Genomic DNA, 16,155 nt, shown 5'->3' with positions numbered 1-16,155 from the left:
GCCGTCTGAGACTCTCTCCCAGGTGACAGTCCCCGGCTCCATCCCTGGCGGCCTGTGCCACCTTGGGTTTCTGGTGGCGCCCGGGGCCTGCTGGCGTCCAGCCACAGCAGCTTTGCTTTGCAGGGCCCATGTGACTGGCCCTCGGGTGCACGTCAAGGTCAGAGCCAGTCTTGCTTTCTGGTCGCAGGACGCAGTGCTGGTTCCCAGCCTTGGTGGAACAGTGCCCGGGTGTCACAACCTCTCGCCCCCTGGACAGCCTGCTCTTCTCTGGTGGGACGAGGGCTCTTTCTCAGCTCGGCTCCTCCAGGCTTCATCACCTTGTCTCTGTACAGATGCTGAGTTTCTTAGCAAATCGTCTGCATTTACCTCGGGTTCTCGGTCGTTTACCCGCCCTCTTGGCTCATCCTTCAGCCCCACCTTCCTGTGGCCCTCAAGGGCTCAGGCCTTCCCGTCTTGCAAAGTGCGTCTCAGCTCAGGGCAGACGCCAGCACTTGGCAGTGCAGCCCTGCCCAGGCCGGAGGTGGTCCGTTGCCCCTGCCTGCCGGAGGCGCGCCCTCCGCCATGCTCGCCCCTCTCATTTGACACCCGTCCTCCCCATCTCAGGGATGGCAACTCCAGTTTTCCAACAGCCAGGGTACAAATCCAGAATCGGTTTTTAAAATTGGAATTTAATTGCTTTACAATATTATGTTAGTTTCTGCTGTACAACGAAGTGAATCAGCCATATATATATACCTGTAATCTGCTCCCGCCTGAGCCTCGCTCCCTCCCCACCCCCCCTTCCCACCCATCTCGGTCATCACAGAGCACCAGGCTGAGCTCCCTGTGCCGTAGGCAGCTTCCCGCTAGCTCTGTTTTACACCTGGTAGTGTACACGTCAGTGCTGCTCTGTCCGTGTGTCCCATCCTCCCCTCTCCCCGCTGTGTCCACAAGACCATCCTCTGCATCTGTGTCTCTAGTCCTGCCCTGCACGTAAGTTCATCTGTGCCATTTCTCTAGATTCCTCGTATATGTTTTAATGTAGGATATTTGTTTTTCTCTTTCAGACTTACTTCATTCTGTATGACAGACTCTAGGTCCATCCATGTCTCTGCAAATGACCCTACTTCGTTCCTTTCAGTGGCTGGGTACTATTCCATTGTCTATGTGAACCGCATCTGTTTTAACTATTTGTCTGTCATTGGACATTTAGGTTCTTTCCATATCCTGGCTATTGTAGATAAAGCTGCAGTAAACACTGGGGTACATGTGTCCTTCTGAATCATGGTTTTCTCAGAGTACATGCCCAGTTGTGGGATTGCTGGGTCTTATGGGAGTACTGTGGTTGTTTTTTTTTTAGGGAACCTCCATACTGTTCTCCATAGTGGTTTGCATTCCCACCGACGGTGCAAGAGGGTTCCCTCTGAGTCATTCTTGATTCCTCTTCCCATGTCCAGTCCATCAGCTGAACCTTCACCAATGACCCCAGATCTGTCTAAGCAGCCAGAAGATGCCTCTCTCCCTCATGGGAACATCTCTGTGGACCACGTGACAATACCAGCAAGAAACTCAGACCAGAGACCAGGAGAAACAAATGCAAGTTTCAGATCTGCCACAAGTGCATGTGTGCTAAGTCGCCTCAGTTGTGTCCAAGAGGAGCCTGGAGGGCTACGGTCCATGGGGTTGAAAAGAGTCAGACACAACTGAGCAACACATGACCAATGTTGAAATATTGAACTGCAATGTGTTAACTGCTTGTTGTGTTCCAGACACCGAGTCCTTTACACAGATGATCTTATTCACTGTGTGACTTCACTTTTGTGTCCTCTCATCTCCAAGGAAGATGACAGTTCACAGGGAGGTGGTGAGGATGCAGTGAAATAATACACATAAGAGTTTTTTGGGAAAAAAAAAAAAAGATAATAAAGGACCATGGGCTGTGTATATGCCATGTTTTCACCAAAGAGCTGAAGAGATGGTCTCTAGGCCTTTGAAGAGTCCATGCTGTGCAGAGGAGGGGTGCTGGCAGCATGGGGGCTGATGGTGAATTTGATAGCCCAGTTCTCTGAGGGCAGAATGTGAGGCCCTTTGCTGGTGCTTTGTCACCTGAGATCGGGGTGTCTGTCTCCTGGCACAAATGTGACACCTGGTGAAGGAGAGACAGGCCCTGGCAGCTGGCTCTCTGGCCAGGAGTGGGAGTTCACTTAGCTGAGGGCAGGTGACAAGTGTCAGTAGTTGAATTGGCACATTCTTTAGCTCCTGATCCCTGCAGAGAGGCTGATCAGGGCTGGGTCTCCACTGGCAGGGTGAACACAGGAAAAGCCCCACACAGTGCCGGATGCCTACTACGGACTCAGTGAATATTAAAGGGACGGAGGGTAGGGGGGAATAGGTGGGTAATGGGAGGGGTGCAGGGAGCAGCCAGGCAGCAGAGAGGAGACTGTCTGTACCCCTACCGTGGAGTCACTGCTGGCCTGCAGTCTGCCTGCTCTGCACAGAGAGGAGAACAGTGGCTACTGGCCATCTGTGGTTCGCAACATTCTGAAGTGGCTGGAGTTCACATCTTCAGCAGATATTGTTGGAGGAAGGAGTGCTAACTGTGTCCGATTGCACACCAGGCCTGACGGACATCACTGGCTCCTTGTGGCATTCCCGTGGGGCAGGCGTCATCACCCCTACCAGCCGGAGGAGGAAACCGGGCCAAAGAGCTTCAACTAGTTGCTCACGAGGTCCGGCCACCATTTCTCATGGAGGAAAGCCAGAGAGACCTTTCTGACTCCAGAGCCTTCTTGTCTTTTCCATACTGTGACATCTGGAAAGACCATTTCCTGCTCCTTGAATTGCTAACCTGGGCTGTTGACTGTCTCGCTCCAGGTATTTCAAAGCCATGTACCTAACTGGGTCCTGTGTCTGTGACCCAGGCAGGGCCCAGTTAGGTTTAACCACTGGCCTCCCCTCCACTCAGTGGATTTGTCCTTGTTCACTGGGAAACCCACCTCTTACCCTCTTTTATTTTTTATTTTATTATTTTTTCTTTTTTTTCTTACCCTCTTTTAAAGAGAAATAAAAGGACTTCCCTGGTAGTCCAGTGGTTAAGACCCCACACTTCCACTGCAGAGGATGCAGGTTCAATCCCTGGTTGGGGAACTAAGATCCTGCATGCCACGCAGTGCAACCAAAAAAAGAGAGAGAGAGAAGCAAAGGAGACACCAGCATAAACAACAGACTTTTGGACTCAGTGGGAGGAGATGGTGGGGATGATTGAGCGAATAGCATTGAGATATACACATTCAGTTCAGTTCAGTCACTCAGTCGTGTCCGACTCTTTGCGACCCCATAAACTGCAGAATGCCAGGCCTCCCTGTCCATCACCAGCTCCTGGAGCCTACCCAAACTCATGTCCATTGAGTCGTTGATGCCATCCAACCATCTCATCCTCTGTCGTCCCCTTCTCCTCCTGCCCCCAATCCCTCCCAGCATCAGGGTCTTTTCCAACGAGTCAACTCTTCGCATGAGGTAGCCAAAGTATTGGAGTTTCAGCTTCAACATCAGTCCTTCCAATGAACACCCAGGACTGATCTCCTTTAGGATGGAATGGTTTGATCTCCTTGCAGTCCGAGGGACTCTCAAGAGTCTTCTCCAACACCACAGTTCAAAAGCATCAATTCTTTGGTGCTCAGCTTTCTTTATAGTCCAACTTTCACATCGATACATGACTACTGGAAAAACCGTACCTTGACTAGATGGACCTTTGTTGGCAAAGTAATGTCTCTGTTTTTTAATATGATGTCTAGGTTGGTTATAACTTTCCGTCCAAGGAGCAAGCATCTTTTAATTTCATGGCTGCAGTCACCATCTGCAGTGATTTTGGATCCCCAAAAATAAAGTCAGTCACTGTTTCCCCATCTATTTGCCGTGAAGTGATGGGACCATATGCCATGATCTTAGTTTTCTCAATGTTGAGCTTTAAGCCAACTTTTTCACTCTCCTCTTTCACTTTCATCAAGAGGCTCTTTAGTTCTTCTTTGCTTTCTGCCATAAGGGTGGTGTCATCTGCATATCTGAGGTTATTGATATTCCTCCCTGCACATTACCATATGTAAAATAGATGACCCATGTGAGTTTGGTGTATGATGCTGGACACCCAAAGCCAGTGTTCTGGGAAAACCTAGAGGGATCGGGTGGGGAGGGAGGTGGGAGGGGGGTTCAGGATGGAGGAGACATATGTATGTGTATTCATACATGATTCATACATTCATACATGATTCAAACTGATGTATGGCAAAACCCATCACAATATTGTAAAGTAATTATCCTCCAATTAAAATAAATAAATAACTTTTAAAAAAAGAGAGACAGAAGTAGAGCCAGGCACAAGTTAAAGGTGACGGACAGATTGAACTCAGAACTGTCACAGTTTGGGAGAAAAACCATGGTACAGAGCTAAGCTCAGTTCCAAAGACAGCAAAGGCAGCTGGGGATTCACAGCGCATAGGCAGAGTGAGGGTCAGTGGATGGGAAGTGACCAGGAGGAGCCATCAGGCTGGGGGACTCCTGCCAGCCTAGCCTAACAGGACCCTGGCTATCAGGTTCAACTATCAAGGATAGGGGGAATTCTGTAAGCAGACTTAACAGTATTCTTCCTAAAACCTGGGCTGGGCAGGCCAAAGACAGGGCCCAAGGACAAGGCCTAGTCAAAGAGAGGGCTCAGAGGAGCCCATCCAGAGTTTGGTCCAGAAGCAGGTGTTCCTTGTCCCTTCCCAGCAAACGCAAGACAGGGCACGATGAGACCACGGTGAAACTCTGTTGACCATGGAGCGAGTCATCTCGCCTTCTGCGTGACTTCCAGGAGCCAGAGAATTTGGCTGGAACTGAAGACAAGTCCATGGCAAAGAATGTGGGTGTGAGACACACAGGAACTCCGAGGATGGGGTGTGTTGTGTTTTCAGTGTTGCGTCCTCACGCCTGTGTCTACAAGGAGATGGTCTTCAGTCACCACACAGAGTCCAGGAACAGATGACCCAGTTGTCCCCAGGCAGCGACAAGGCAGTGCCTGTCCACCCCTCCCCTCTCACGGTGTGAATCACATGGCACCTAGGCCCCCTGCCCCAGCCACTAACCCAGAGCCCCCAGGGCCTGGGCAGCAATGGGGCTCCATCATTAGCCGTGTCTGAGTGGGGTTAGTGGGGGACAAGCATCTCTCCTGTGAGCTCGTGCAGAAAGTCAGGAGCAGATCCCGGAACATTCTTCCTCCTTCCGCCCCGCTCCCCTGTCCTCACCTCACATCACCAGCCCCAGAATCCTGCTTCCCTAAAACATCTCTCTGCGTTTGAACTAGTCTGACCTGTTTCTGCCTGCCAGCTGGCCCGCCATGGAAACAGCAGAGACCTTGATGCGGTGGGATAAACCTGCAAAAGTCTCGATAAACACAACACCAGCAGACGGCTAATGTCTGCATAGAAACCCAGGGGCACTGATTTCCAGCTACGGCCTCTGCCCACCGGATTCCCCACAGTCTGCCCTGAACAGCATCCCCAGGAGAAAATGTAGCCTGGATAAGGAAACACTGGCTGTTGAGACAGACAGGCTCTCTGTCTGACCCCGGCTTTGCAACAACAGTGGACTCTGTGACCTTCAGCTCTCGGCGTCTCTTTCCCCATCTGTGCAGTGGGAGTAAACAGACCTGGCCCATCTCCCCAGGTTCTGCAAGGCTCAGATGAGATCATGCCTGGGAGGTGCAAAGGAAACCCTGAAGGGCCACCCCCAGGGCAAGAAAAGCGTCCACTGCACCCCACTTTCCAGCTCCCTCTCCCAGAGTCACTCACACACACACCTGGGCAAAATGCTGGTGTCCACCTGCTGTGGCCTGTGTTTGTGGGTTGTGCTCTTTCCTCTATGTCTGCTTGGCTGGCAGTGTCTCTCCCAGTGCTGGTGTTGGGGTCCTAGGACGCTTCGGCCTCCGGGCAGCTCTTGGCTCCTAGTGGCCAGTGATGCCAGTCTCACTCCAGTGCAGCACCCGCTATGGCGTCCTGGGGGGATCATTTAAAAACATTTTTGTATTTGCTTCTTTGGCTGTGCTGGGTCTTAGTTGTGGTACACGGGATCTTTAGTTATAGCATGGGAACTCTTCGTTACAGTAGGTGGGATCGAGTTCCCTGAGCAGGGGTAGAACCCGGGCCCGCTGCATTGGGAGTGTGGAGTCTTAGCCACTGGACCCCCAAGGGAAGTTGCTCTCCTAGGGGCATCTTGAGGAAGTTGTTGCAGAGGTTCCTGCACCTTTGCAGCAAAGTGGCTTCCGTCCGAACTATAGTGGTCGCCCCAATCCATGACTGATTTCACTTTTCATGTTCCCGTTACCCAAGGTCAACCACAGTCTGAAAATATTAAATTGAAAATTCCAGAAATGGACAATTCATAAGCTTTCGGTTGTGTACCGTTCTGATCAGTGTGATGAAATCTCTCACCATCCAGTTCCGTCCTGCCCAGGAGGTGGGTCACCCTCTTTCTCCCGCACATCCTGCCGTTGGTCTCCTAGTGGCCATCTCGATTATCAGACTGTCTTGGCATCGCACTGCTTATGTTCAAGTGACCCTTACTGTCCCTGAAGTGCAAGAGTAGTAATACTGGGAATGTGAATTTGCCAAAGGGAAGCCGTAACATGTTGCTTCTTTTTGACCATGCCATGTGGCATGTGGGATCTTAGTTCCCCAGACCAGGGATCGAACCTGTGCTCCCCGTAGTGGAAGTGCAAAGTCGTAACCACTGGACCACCAAGGAAGTCCCTTAAGGTGCTTCTTTTAAGTGATGAGGTGAAACTTAATAGAAATCTTAATAAAAATAATGAAACTTAAAAAAAAAATCATATACTAAGTTTGCTAAGATCTACAGCAAGAGCAAATCTTCTACTCCTGAAATTGTGAAGAAGGGAAAAGAAATTTGTACTGGTTTTGCTGTCAAACCTGAAACTGCTCAGGTTATAGCTTCAGTGCATGAGAAGTAAGTGCTCAGTTAAGATGGCAAAGGCATTCACTTTGTACAGTAAAGTATTTTGAGACAGTGACTCATATAACTTGTATTACGATACACTGTATTAGTGTTCTATTTTACTTTTCATATCATTAATCTCTCACCGTGTCTAATTAAACTTAATCATAGGTACGTAGGGATAAACAGCATATATATGTAGTTTGATACTATGTGTGGTTTCAGGATATCTGTTGGGGGGGGTTCTTAAACGTACCCCTCATGGACAGCAGGTTGACTGTGTTTGCTGAGTGAGCCTAGATAAGTGGGGTTCCATTTCCTCACCTGAAATGAGGACTAGGTGGTCTTGTTTTTTTTCTCGGCTGTGCCGAGTTTTAGTTGTGGAATGCGGGATCTAGTTCCCTGACCAGGGATCAAACCTGGGGCCCCTGCACTGGGCGTGCAGGGTCCCAGCCACTGGACCCCCAGGGAAGTTCCATGTAGGTGGTCTTGAAAGCCTCTCCCAGTTCCTGGAAGCCTGTGATTCTGGCTCATGTTTCCACATATCAAAGTCTCTGTCCTGCTCAAGTGTTCCCCTCAGCTGGGGGCGGCTGCAGCCCCCCGTGGGCATCAGTGCTGACGGCTGAATTCTGACTCTCCCACCCCACCCTTGGCAGCCCCTTTGTGTGATGGTGAATGCAAAAAAGCGCGTCCCCTTCTCACTGTGGTGTGGCTGTTACCTTCTCAGATTGCGTGTGAGGGCACAGGCGTCAGCCGGCTCATAGCCTCCAGGTCAATCCAGGAGGAGCTGGTCCTCGAATCTCACATCTCCAGCTGTTACTAGATCCGATTGGTGGGTGCCATGACCGGGCTCACCCTTTCCTGCCCCCACCCCAAGCTCTGGTCCATCCAGCCACCCAGCAACTAGCGGTGGGTGGGTGGGGGGGCCTCCCAGTCAGACAACCCTGCAGGCTCTCTGGCTTGGAGGAGGGAAAGTTGTGGAGGGAAAAGCTTAGCTCCACCGTTCTGCGAGACTCATCCTTCCCCATGATGGTTTTTGGGCGAAATAGGCCTGGAGAGGTGGCCTGCGGTGGTCACCGTGGCAGGACAAAGCTCCGCTTTCACCCAGCCTGGCTCCCTCTCTGACTTAGGAAAGACAGCAAATCCCAACAGGAGATGAGCTCATGTCCTCGCTCTCTGCCGTGTTGACCTTGGCCGAGGTGTAACTGTCTCCTGACACCCCCACCCCACAGCCAGCCGTGAGGAGCAGCAGAAGGAACGCCATTCCCTCGGTTCTCCCGCCCTGAGTCTCACGGATGTATGTGGCCTTCGGGTCATACTGACCTTGTTCCTCTCTTCCTCTTTCCCCTCCTCAGGGTACGGCAGCTGGAGGGAGCTGGCCAAGGCTCTGGCCAGCAGAAACATTCCGGCTGTGGACCCGAATCTGCAGTTCTACCGTCCCCAGAGGCTGGGCCCCAAGGTAGATGGCAGGGTCAGCCGTCCCCTTGCTTCTGCCTTAACTCCAGTACCCCCCCCACGCCCACACACATAGCCTTGAGGGCATCCTCCGCTTTCCCGTGTTAGGAGAGGCAGAGCTGAGGGACGCCCTGGATGGCAGACTGGCATTCCCAGCTCTCCTACCTTGTGGGTAGAGATATCCATCCTGCTCTCCCTCCTCAAAGCCTATGTCATGTCTTCAAGATGCCCAAGTCTGAGCTGTCCATGGATGTGGCCTCCATCTCTGCAAGAGCAGGGGCTTGGAGGAAGGACCAGCACGTCTCGCCTCCCGCTGGGATGACTGGGTTGGTCCTCCAGTCACTATCCCAGATGCTGGCAGCCAAGAGTCACAGATAATGCAGGAGACAGACACCCCTCCCTGCAAATAGGTGCAAATAATGGAGCATTTTCCTGATAGCATTTACTGGGCTGCTGGTCCCTAGAAGCAGCTCTGGGTGGGGGTTTGGGAACTCGAGGCCAGTTCAGCCTGGAGCCCTAAGATTGAACTTCTGAGCCTAGAACAAACACTGCCCGCAACGCTGGACCAGAGCCTAACTGAGCCTGTGAACCTGCAGGGTAGGGAAGAGTTGGGGTGTCACCAGGGGGACAAATGTTAGGATAAATGAGTTGCACCCTAAGCAGGTGTAGAGGAAGAGGGAGGCAGGTCAGGAGAGCCTGGTCTAATTAGAAAAAAATAATTTTGATATGGGAAGACTGAGAAAAGTCAGGAAAGCAGAAATATCCCAGGAATATACATTGGAGGCAGGTTGGTGGGGGACGGAGTGTGGACCAGAAAAAGGAATGTCCTTAAGTTGACAAGCTTCCGATGGCAGAACTGTGTCTCTTGAACCCTTTGCATCTCCTCAGGCACGTTTAAGGGGCCCTGGTCCTATCGCCCCCTTTATATTTCCACCAAGTTCATTCTTCTCTTTTCTGTCAGGACCCAGGCTCAGCGCGTGGTGGGAGTGGAAACAGCAGCTACCTGAAGTGGAACAAGCCGGTGCCCTGGCTCTCAGAGGTGAGGCTGCTCCTTGAAAGGCAGGGTTAAAAGAACAGTGTTGATATTAGTAGGAAACTCCAGAGGCCACAGAGCATTGTATTCTAGTGGTTATTATTAAAGTTTTTCATCTAGGGGCTTCCCTGGTGGTCCAGTGGTTAAGACTCTGCACTTCCACTGCAGGGGTTTGGGTTCAATCCCTGGTTGGGGAACTAAGATCCCACATGCTGCTCAGTGCGGCCAAAAAAAAATTTTTTTTCTCATCTAATTTGAAGAAAAAAATTAGAGTTCCAGGCTCACTGAATTTTCTTCCTTAACTAACATAGAGAAGTGCTAACATTTGCAGGGAGGCTTCCCAGGTGGCTCAGTGGTAAAGAATCCACCTGTCAATGCAGGAGGTTCAATCCCTGGGTTGGAAAGATTCCCCTGGAATCCACTCCAGTATTCTTGCCGGGAAATCCTGTGGACAGAGGAACCTGGTGGGCTACAGTCCCTGGGGTCACAAAGAGTGGGACATGAGTGAGCAACCAAGCATAAATAGGGTGCCAGGCTTTGTGTGTAACCTGTCAGCTTTATGACCATGTAGGGTAGCATCGTGTCCTCATTTTATGGGTGAGAAAAGTAAAGCTCAAGGAAGCTATGGGACATTCATGTCTATGCCAGTCCCCAGTCATAAAATTCGGCTTCCCAAACTGTCTTTCTTGGACCATGAAGTCCCATAAGCTATTCCAGTCAGAAAATAATCCATTGTGAAATATGGTTTAACATCTATAGACATCCACTTCCTGAAAATACATGTTAGCACATGAAAGATGCTGAGTTCTGCCATCCTCTATTTGACTTGGTTTCTCCCAACACATACCAAACTTATTCACCTCCCGAACTGCCTTTTTCCATTAAACTTTAGTGCTCTATGAAACCAGTGCTCTGAGGGACTATATACTAGGAAACTCTTGCTTTAGAAAATTTTTATAGGAAGCTGTCCAACGTGTGAATAAAAATTGTCACAACCATCATGACACCTTTTGTTTATGTTGAACTGGACAGATTCTTTTTCTCTTGGTATAGAAACAGAGGCTCGGAGGTTTATTACAGACAACAAGATTACCTGGAGTAAATGCTTGTGCAGACATTCCAGAGCAGCATGGTGATTTGGGGGTGAACATTTTAAATTTGGGCGTCGGACCATGCAACTTGTCCAGGCCTTTCTTGGCCGGGTGGTGGCGGCCAGCCAGTTGTCTTCATCCACACCTATCACGGGTTGGTCTCTACTGCCTGGGTGATTTCATTTCTAGTCCGCCCATTTGCTGTGGGGCGAGAGTGAAGGAGGTGGTTTCATGCGAAATATGATGGTAGGTTATCTACCGTGAAATTGCCTCTGGTTAAATCCTGAGAGAGAGTGGATTACATCACTGGCACACCTGTACCAGGTGACATCATTGGGTAATTAGGCCCCACCCCACCTGGAGATAGTATTGTGAAAACCATTGGTCCAGCAATTCCGTCTTCTCTCCTTTGAGGCCAGTTTGGATCATTTTTCTTACTGAACCAATTATTTTGAAAGATTGTAACTACATCATAGTCTGCATTTATTAATCATTAATTTTCCCACTTTTCTTGGCCAGTCAAGGATGGAGATATATATGAATTGCTTGCGTGCAGTGTCCAACTCTTTATGACCCCATGGTCTATAGCCTGCCAGGCTCATCTGTCCATGGGATTTTCTAGGCAAAAATACTGGAGTGGGTTGCCATTTCCTCCTCCAGGGGATCTTCCCAATCCAGTGATCGAATCCCCATCTCTCGCATTGGAGGCAGATTCTTTATCACTGAGCCATCAGGGAAACTCCAGAGATATATCTATGTATATCTCGATGAAAACAGTAACAAATAGTAAACAGTGATTAAAATGTGATTAACTTTTAAAAGAAATAGTTGATCTTTTAGTAGTGTGTTTAGCCTTTTGGTGGTAAATGACTGATTTCCATTGGCTTTGGTATTTTATTATTAAAAGTGGCTTTTTACAGTGAATTCCCTGGCAGTCCAGTGGTCAGGACTCCATGCTCTCACTGTCAAGGGCCGGGATTCAGTCCGTGGTTGGGGAACTAAGATCCTACAAGCCACGCAAAGCAGCCAAAAAAAAAAAAAAAAGAAGAAGAAAAGAAAGTGGCTTATAAAATCCTCATCACAACCCTCATGAATCTTCAGGGAATCACCAATCCAGTCTTTTCATTTCACCATTGAGGGCACTTAGGTCCTGACAATTTAGATAGCTCACATATGCAATCACCCAGCTGCAGTGGTACCCTCTCCTCCAGCCCTTCGTGGGGACTTCTGTTCCTTCTCCTTACCTGTCTCCTGCCTTTGGACCTACAGTTTCAGCAGGAAGTGCTTTATTGAGCCTCTGCTAGCTGTTGGGGCCGTCAGCTTGCACTATTATCACCCCTTTCTGGGCAATGGCTTCCAAAGGGGTTGACCAGTCACTCCCCAAGGTGGCAGAGCTCCTGCAAACCTGCCCTGTGGGTGAGCACGGACAGAACCCGGGAAGGCTGCCCGTGGTCTCTTCTTTGACCAGCTCCCATGCCCAGCCTTCAGCTGGCAGCTCAGAGTCTCAGAGGCCAGAAGTGGCTCTCGAGTGCAGCAGGCTTAGTCATTGCTCTGCTGTTCAGATGAGGAGTGGACGGCTGGCAGGCTGGGCTTCGTGAGGTAACTGCCCTCAGAAACCGTCTCTGTCAGCCCAAATCATGAGACTCTGACTAGCAAGCCCCACTAATTAACAAACCTCAATGGCAGTGCATTCACTTACCGTCGGTATTCGGTCCACTGACCGAACATTGTCTGCTACTCTGCTCCCCCTACAAAGCCAACATCGTTACAGGAAAGAAATGTGGTGGATACGGAGTCGGATCAAAGCAAGTTGGATTTGACCCTAAAAATGTACTTTGAGTCACTTGCTGATGCGTTTCTAACGCAGGTAGTGAAAAACTGGTTCGTAATAAGCCCAATTTAGGGGAAAATTGAGAGTCTAATTTATTTTGCTGCACAGAGTTAAATTTTGAGAGTTTAATTTTAGTCCAGTTGGAGTTCTTTTTAGTTGAGTTGTTTATTCCATTTAGTATACATCTCACAGGCTTTGTTTTTCTACTGGGGAAGAAACGATTACACTGAACGTCCTGATTCGCTTCCTTCTGATGAAGTGTTTGTCTTTCAGTCTCTGTCTCTTCCGGTTTTATTTCTGTAGGCTTCTCCTCCTTTATGTTTTCCATTTGTGAAGAATCCTTTTTTACCTCTACAGTATCTGACTCAATTTCACCAGCAATCTCTTCACAGAGCTGGAGAATGCTCCCCCGTTTGCTTGTTCCTGCTTGCTCTAGCCCATTGTCTACAGTTTGTTCAGGCACTGATGGCTGTGGACTTTTTTGGGATTTTGCACTAGTATTCACTTGTGTGGGAACTGACTTCTTCATCTCCTTCTTTTTAGAGACCACTGAAGTAGCCACTTTGGATCTTTTTATCTCAGAAGAAGACTTTGTTTCTTCTTTCCTGGTATTCTGCAGACGCTTTTCAGACCCTTTTGTGCACTGAGAACTAGAAGCGTAAGCCGTCTGATGCTCCACTTTGCGCTTTTTTCCTTTGGGGGAATTGATCGCTTCATTAGTTACAGAATTTTCTTCCTCTTTAGAATCAGACTTTATTTCCAATACTTTTCTTTTCACATGTTTCTGATTTGTTTTAGCTTTATTAGATTTACTCTGAGTATTGCTACAGTGCTCTTTTTTTGTTGGTGGCAAACTCTGTTTAACTGCTTGAGTCTGACCCTGAATTTCTCTACTACGCAGAGATCTTGTTGAAACCTCTGTTAACTGTTGTAGTCTTTGTGATCTCCGGTTCAGGTGTTCATTTGATTTAGGGGTTTCATGCACTGATTTTTTCTGAGATATTTTCTTCTGTTTTGTAGATTCTTGTTGTGAATGTCCCTTTACGGTCACCATAGTTTTATTAATAGATTTACTAGCTTTTTGATCACTGGATGCTGACCTTGTGCTCATGCATGTTCCTAATTCAGGCTGATTTACTTTACTTTCATTGGAAGATTTAACCAGTGATTTTATAGCTTCCTTTGGATCTGATTTTTTTGCTAGATTCTTTTGAGAACCTTGAACTTGTGTTTCTAAATTCTTATCTTCATTCTTTTTAATAACACTGGAGGAATTTTCTTTTGATTTCTCCTGAATGGACATCATTCCTGAGTAAGGTCCTCCTTTTCTGAGTATTTTCGAAATTTTTGTGTCCTAGTAAATAATAAATGCTGAATGTCTAGTATTATTACTGAGCAGGTAACAATCCCAAAGAGGTTTATAAAAACCTGTGGAATAGTTGCAAGCTAAACATGTATGACTTGGTATCTGCTTTGTTACTCCTCAGAAATACTACACTGGGTATATGCCCTCGTTATTGGACTTCATTTTGATACTTGTCTATCCTTCATAGTGCCCTCTACTTTTAAAGGGTTTATATGTTGAAAAACTGCTGTGGCCTTTTATGACTTGTATATAATGTAGAATAAAATAATAAAATACTTGATAGCTTTTTCTAAGTGAAAAAAAAAAAAAAAAAAAAAAAAAGCAAGTTGGAGTCCGCGGGTCATGTAGCGTTGGCTCGGTGGCTTGGTGTCTCTCCCGAGGGCTGGGATCCTGACTTCCCTTCTCAGGCTCCACCCCCCATCTTTTGTCCTCTAACAGTTTTATTGAGATATAGTTCACATACCATATAATTCATAATTTTAAAAATGTGTATTTAATGTCAGTGCTGGGTCTTAGCTGCAGCACTCCGGCTTAGTTGCTCCAACTGCATGTGGGATGTTGGTTTTCCAACCAGGGATTGAACCTGGGTCCCCTGCATTGGAAGGCAGATTCTTAACCTCTGGACCACCAGGGAAGTCCCTATAATTCACCCAATTAATGTGTATAATTCAATAACGTTTAGTATATCCATAGAGTTGTCATCTGTAACTACCAATTTAGTATTAATCGGTTTTCGTCACCACTAAGGGAAACCCCTCACCTGATAGCCTCACTACCCCCAGTCCCCAGCTCCCAGGAAATGTTAGTCTAAACTGTCTCTCTGGATCTGCCGTTCAGTTAGACTCTCTCTATGTGAAGACTCTCGTCATATAGGGAGACTTGTACTATACGTGGCCATTTTGTCTGACTTCTCTCACTTAGCATTACATTTTCAAGGCCCATCCATGTGGCAGCATTTGTATCAGAACTTTGTTCCTTTTTCTGGCTGAGTAATCTTCCACGGTGTGGATGGACTTCATTATCTTATCCTCAGAAATAGGTGTTTGGGCTGTTTCTGCTTTCAGCTCTTGGGAGTAATGCTTCTGTAGACATTTGTGTGCAGATCAGACCTGCCTTTTCTCAGGGCCCCGAACCACCACCGTCATACACGTGGTCACCATGGGAGACACAAGTGACATCCCAGTTCAGTTACAGAGCATCTATTCAAATGGGGGTCATGTCCCCCACTAGGATTTCACCAGATGGGGCTCTGGTCCCTTCTTCCATCTAGAGCAGTCTCTTATCCTCATAGATAAGAGGTGGGAGCCCCTTGATTCCCAAGGGGAGCTCACTTGAGGGGCAGGTGTGAGCAGGAATCAAGGGGCTGTAGAGACTCTAAACAGGAGTCCGGAGTGCAGGCCTCATTGTCCTGTTGGGTGGAGGTCACATGGTCCTGCCAGGTGTGCTGGTCTTGTAAGCGTGAATCTGGCTAAGCAGCAGCCTGGTCCATGCTCACACCAGTGCTGGGCTGCCCCACAGCCCCCGGGGGGGTGGACAACCTTCATGCCCTCTGCATCTCAGCCTCTGTAGTAACCCTGGCACAGGCGGCTCGTACTTCTGCAGATCTCCTCCTCCAAGGACCCCTTTCCATCTTTGCATCAACACTGGTACAAACATCTCTAGTGCTTATAGGGTAAATGAAGCCATAAATATGGCTCCAGGTTTAGCGTCTCTGAGCACTTGTTCCCTTGGATAATTAAGATGTGCAAGGAGCCCCAAGGAGGGAGCCATAACTCTGCCTGGAGAAATTGTAGATGCCTAGAGAGAGATTTGAAAAGAGCCTTAAAGGATGAACTGGAATTTGCTGGGTGGGGAAGAAAGGAAAAGGCCTTCCAACCAGGAAACTGTCTGCAAAGGCAGAGAGGAGTGTGTGCGGTTGGAGGGAGAGGGGTGAGGCGAGGCGGGGAAGACAGGTTTTGTCCAGAAGCTTCTGGGAACTGTCAGAAGCGGCAGAGTGGCGTGGTCAGATCTGTCTCTAGAAACTTTTTTTTTCAGTTTTTATTTATTTATTGGGCTGCACCAGGTCTCAGTTGCAGCACGCCGGGTCTTAGATCTTTGCAGCCTGCAGGATCCTTAGTAACAGGGTGCAAACTTTTAGTTGTGGTGGAGTCTTAGCCATTAGACCGTGAGGCAAGTCCCTGGATCTGTCTTGGATCTGTCTTTAGAAAGACAGTTCTGCAGGCTGTGTGAGGAAATCAGTGATGGGAGACACCTCCACCCTGTTGGGAGGCTCTGTGAGGCCTGGCAGAGGCCCTGTCGTGGTAGAAGGCAGTGGACATTCCTGGGTGAGCACCCACAGGCTGTATTTGCACCCCTCGATGCCCTCCCATTTCCACAGGGTTCATTGCTGTGTGTCCTTGGGCTGTCAGTTTACCTC

At 48.6% G+C, this 16,155-nt stretch overlaps 2 protein-coding genes across 3 annotated transcripts in view; one reads left to right on the top strand and one right to left on the bottom strand.

Moving 5' to 3' along the window:
* The window catches only part of B4GALNT3 (beta-1,4-N-acetyl-galactosaminyltransferase 3), a 100,669-nt gene that overhangs the window by 65,923 nt on the left and 18,591 nt on the right, over positions 1 to 16,155 (top strand). For both annotated transcript variants that reach the window (XM_043440459.1, XM_043440458.1), the window contains exons 2-3: positions 8,319 to 8,422; positions 9,380 to 9,457. In XM_043440459.1, coding sequence (XP_043296394.1) covers positions 8,319 to 8,422; positions 9,380 to 9,457 — 182 coding nt within the window. The remainder of the gene's footprint in view (positions 1 to 8,318; positions 8,423 to 9,379; positions 9,458 to 16,155) is intronic.
* Positions 12,291 to 13,765, bottom strand: LOC122423326 (N-acetyltransferase ESCO1-like). Its single transcript, XM_043440270.1, has one exon. It carries the CDS (start codon positions 13,677 to 13,679, stop codon positions 12,291 to 12,293), a length of 1,389 nt encoding a protein of 462 aa, XP_043296205.1. The 5' UTR covers positions 13,680 to 13,765.

The sequence above is a fragment of the Cervus canadensis genome, chromosome 21 (genome assembly GCF_019320065.1).
Source record: "Cervus canadensis isolate Bull #8, Minnesota chromosome 21, ASM1932006v1, whole genome shotgun sequence".
NCBI lineage: Eukaryota > Metazoa > Chordata > Mammalia > Artiodactyla > Cervidae > Cervus > Cervus canadensis.
This window is presented reverse-complemented; position numbering and strand designations above follow the sequence as displayed.

Excerpts from the sequence above, each read along its gene's own strand:
- LOC122423326 (XM_043440270.1), bottom strand. The coding sequence starts at position 13,679 with ATGATGTCCATTCAGGAGAAATCAAAAGAAAATTCCTCCAGTGTTATT.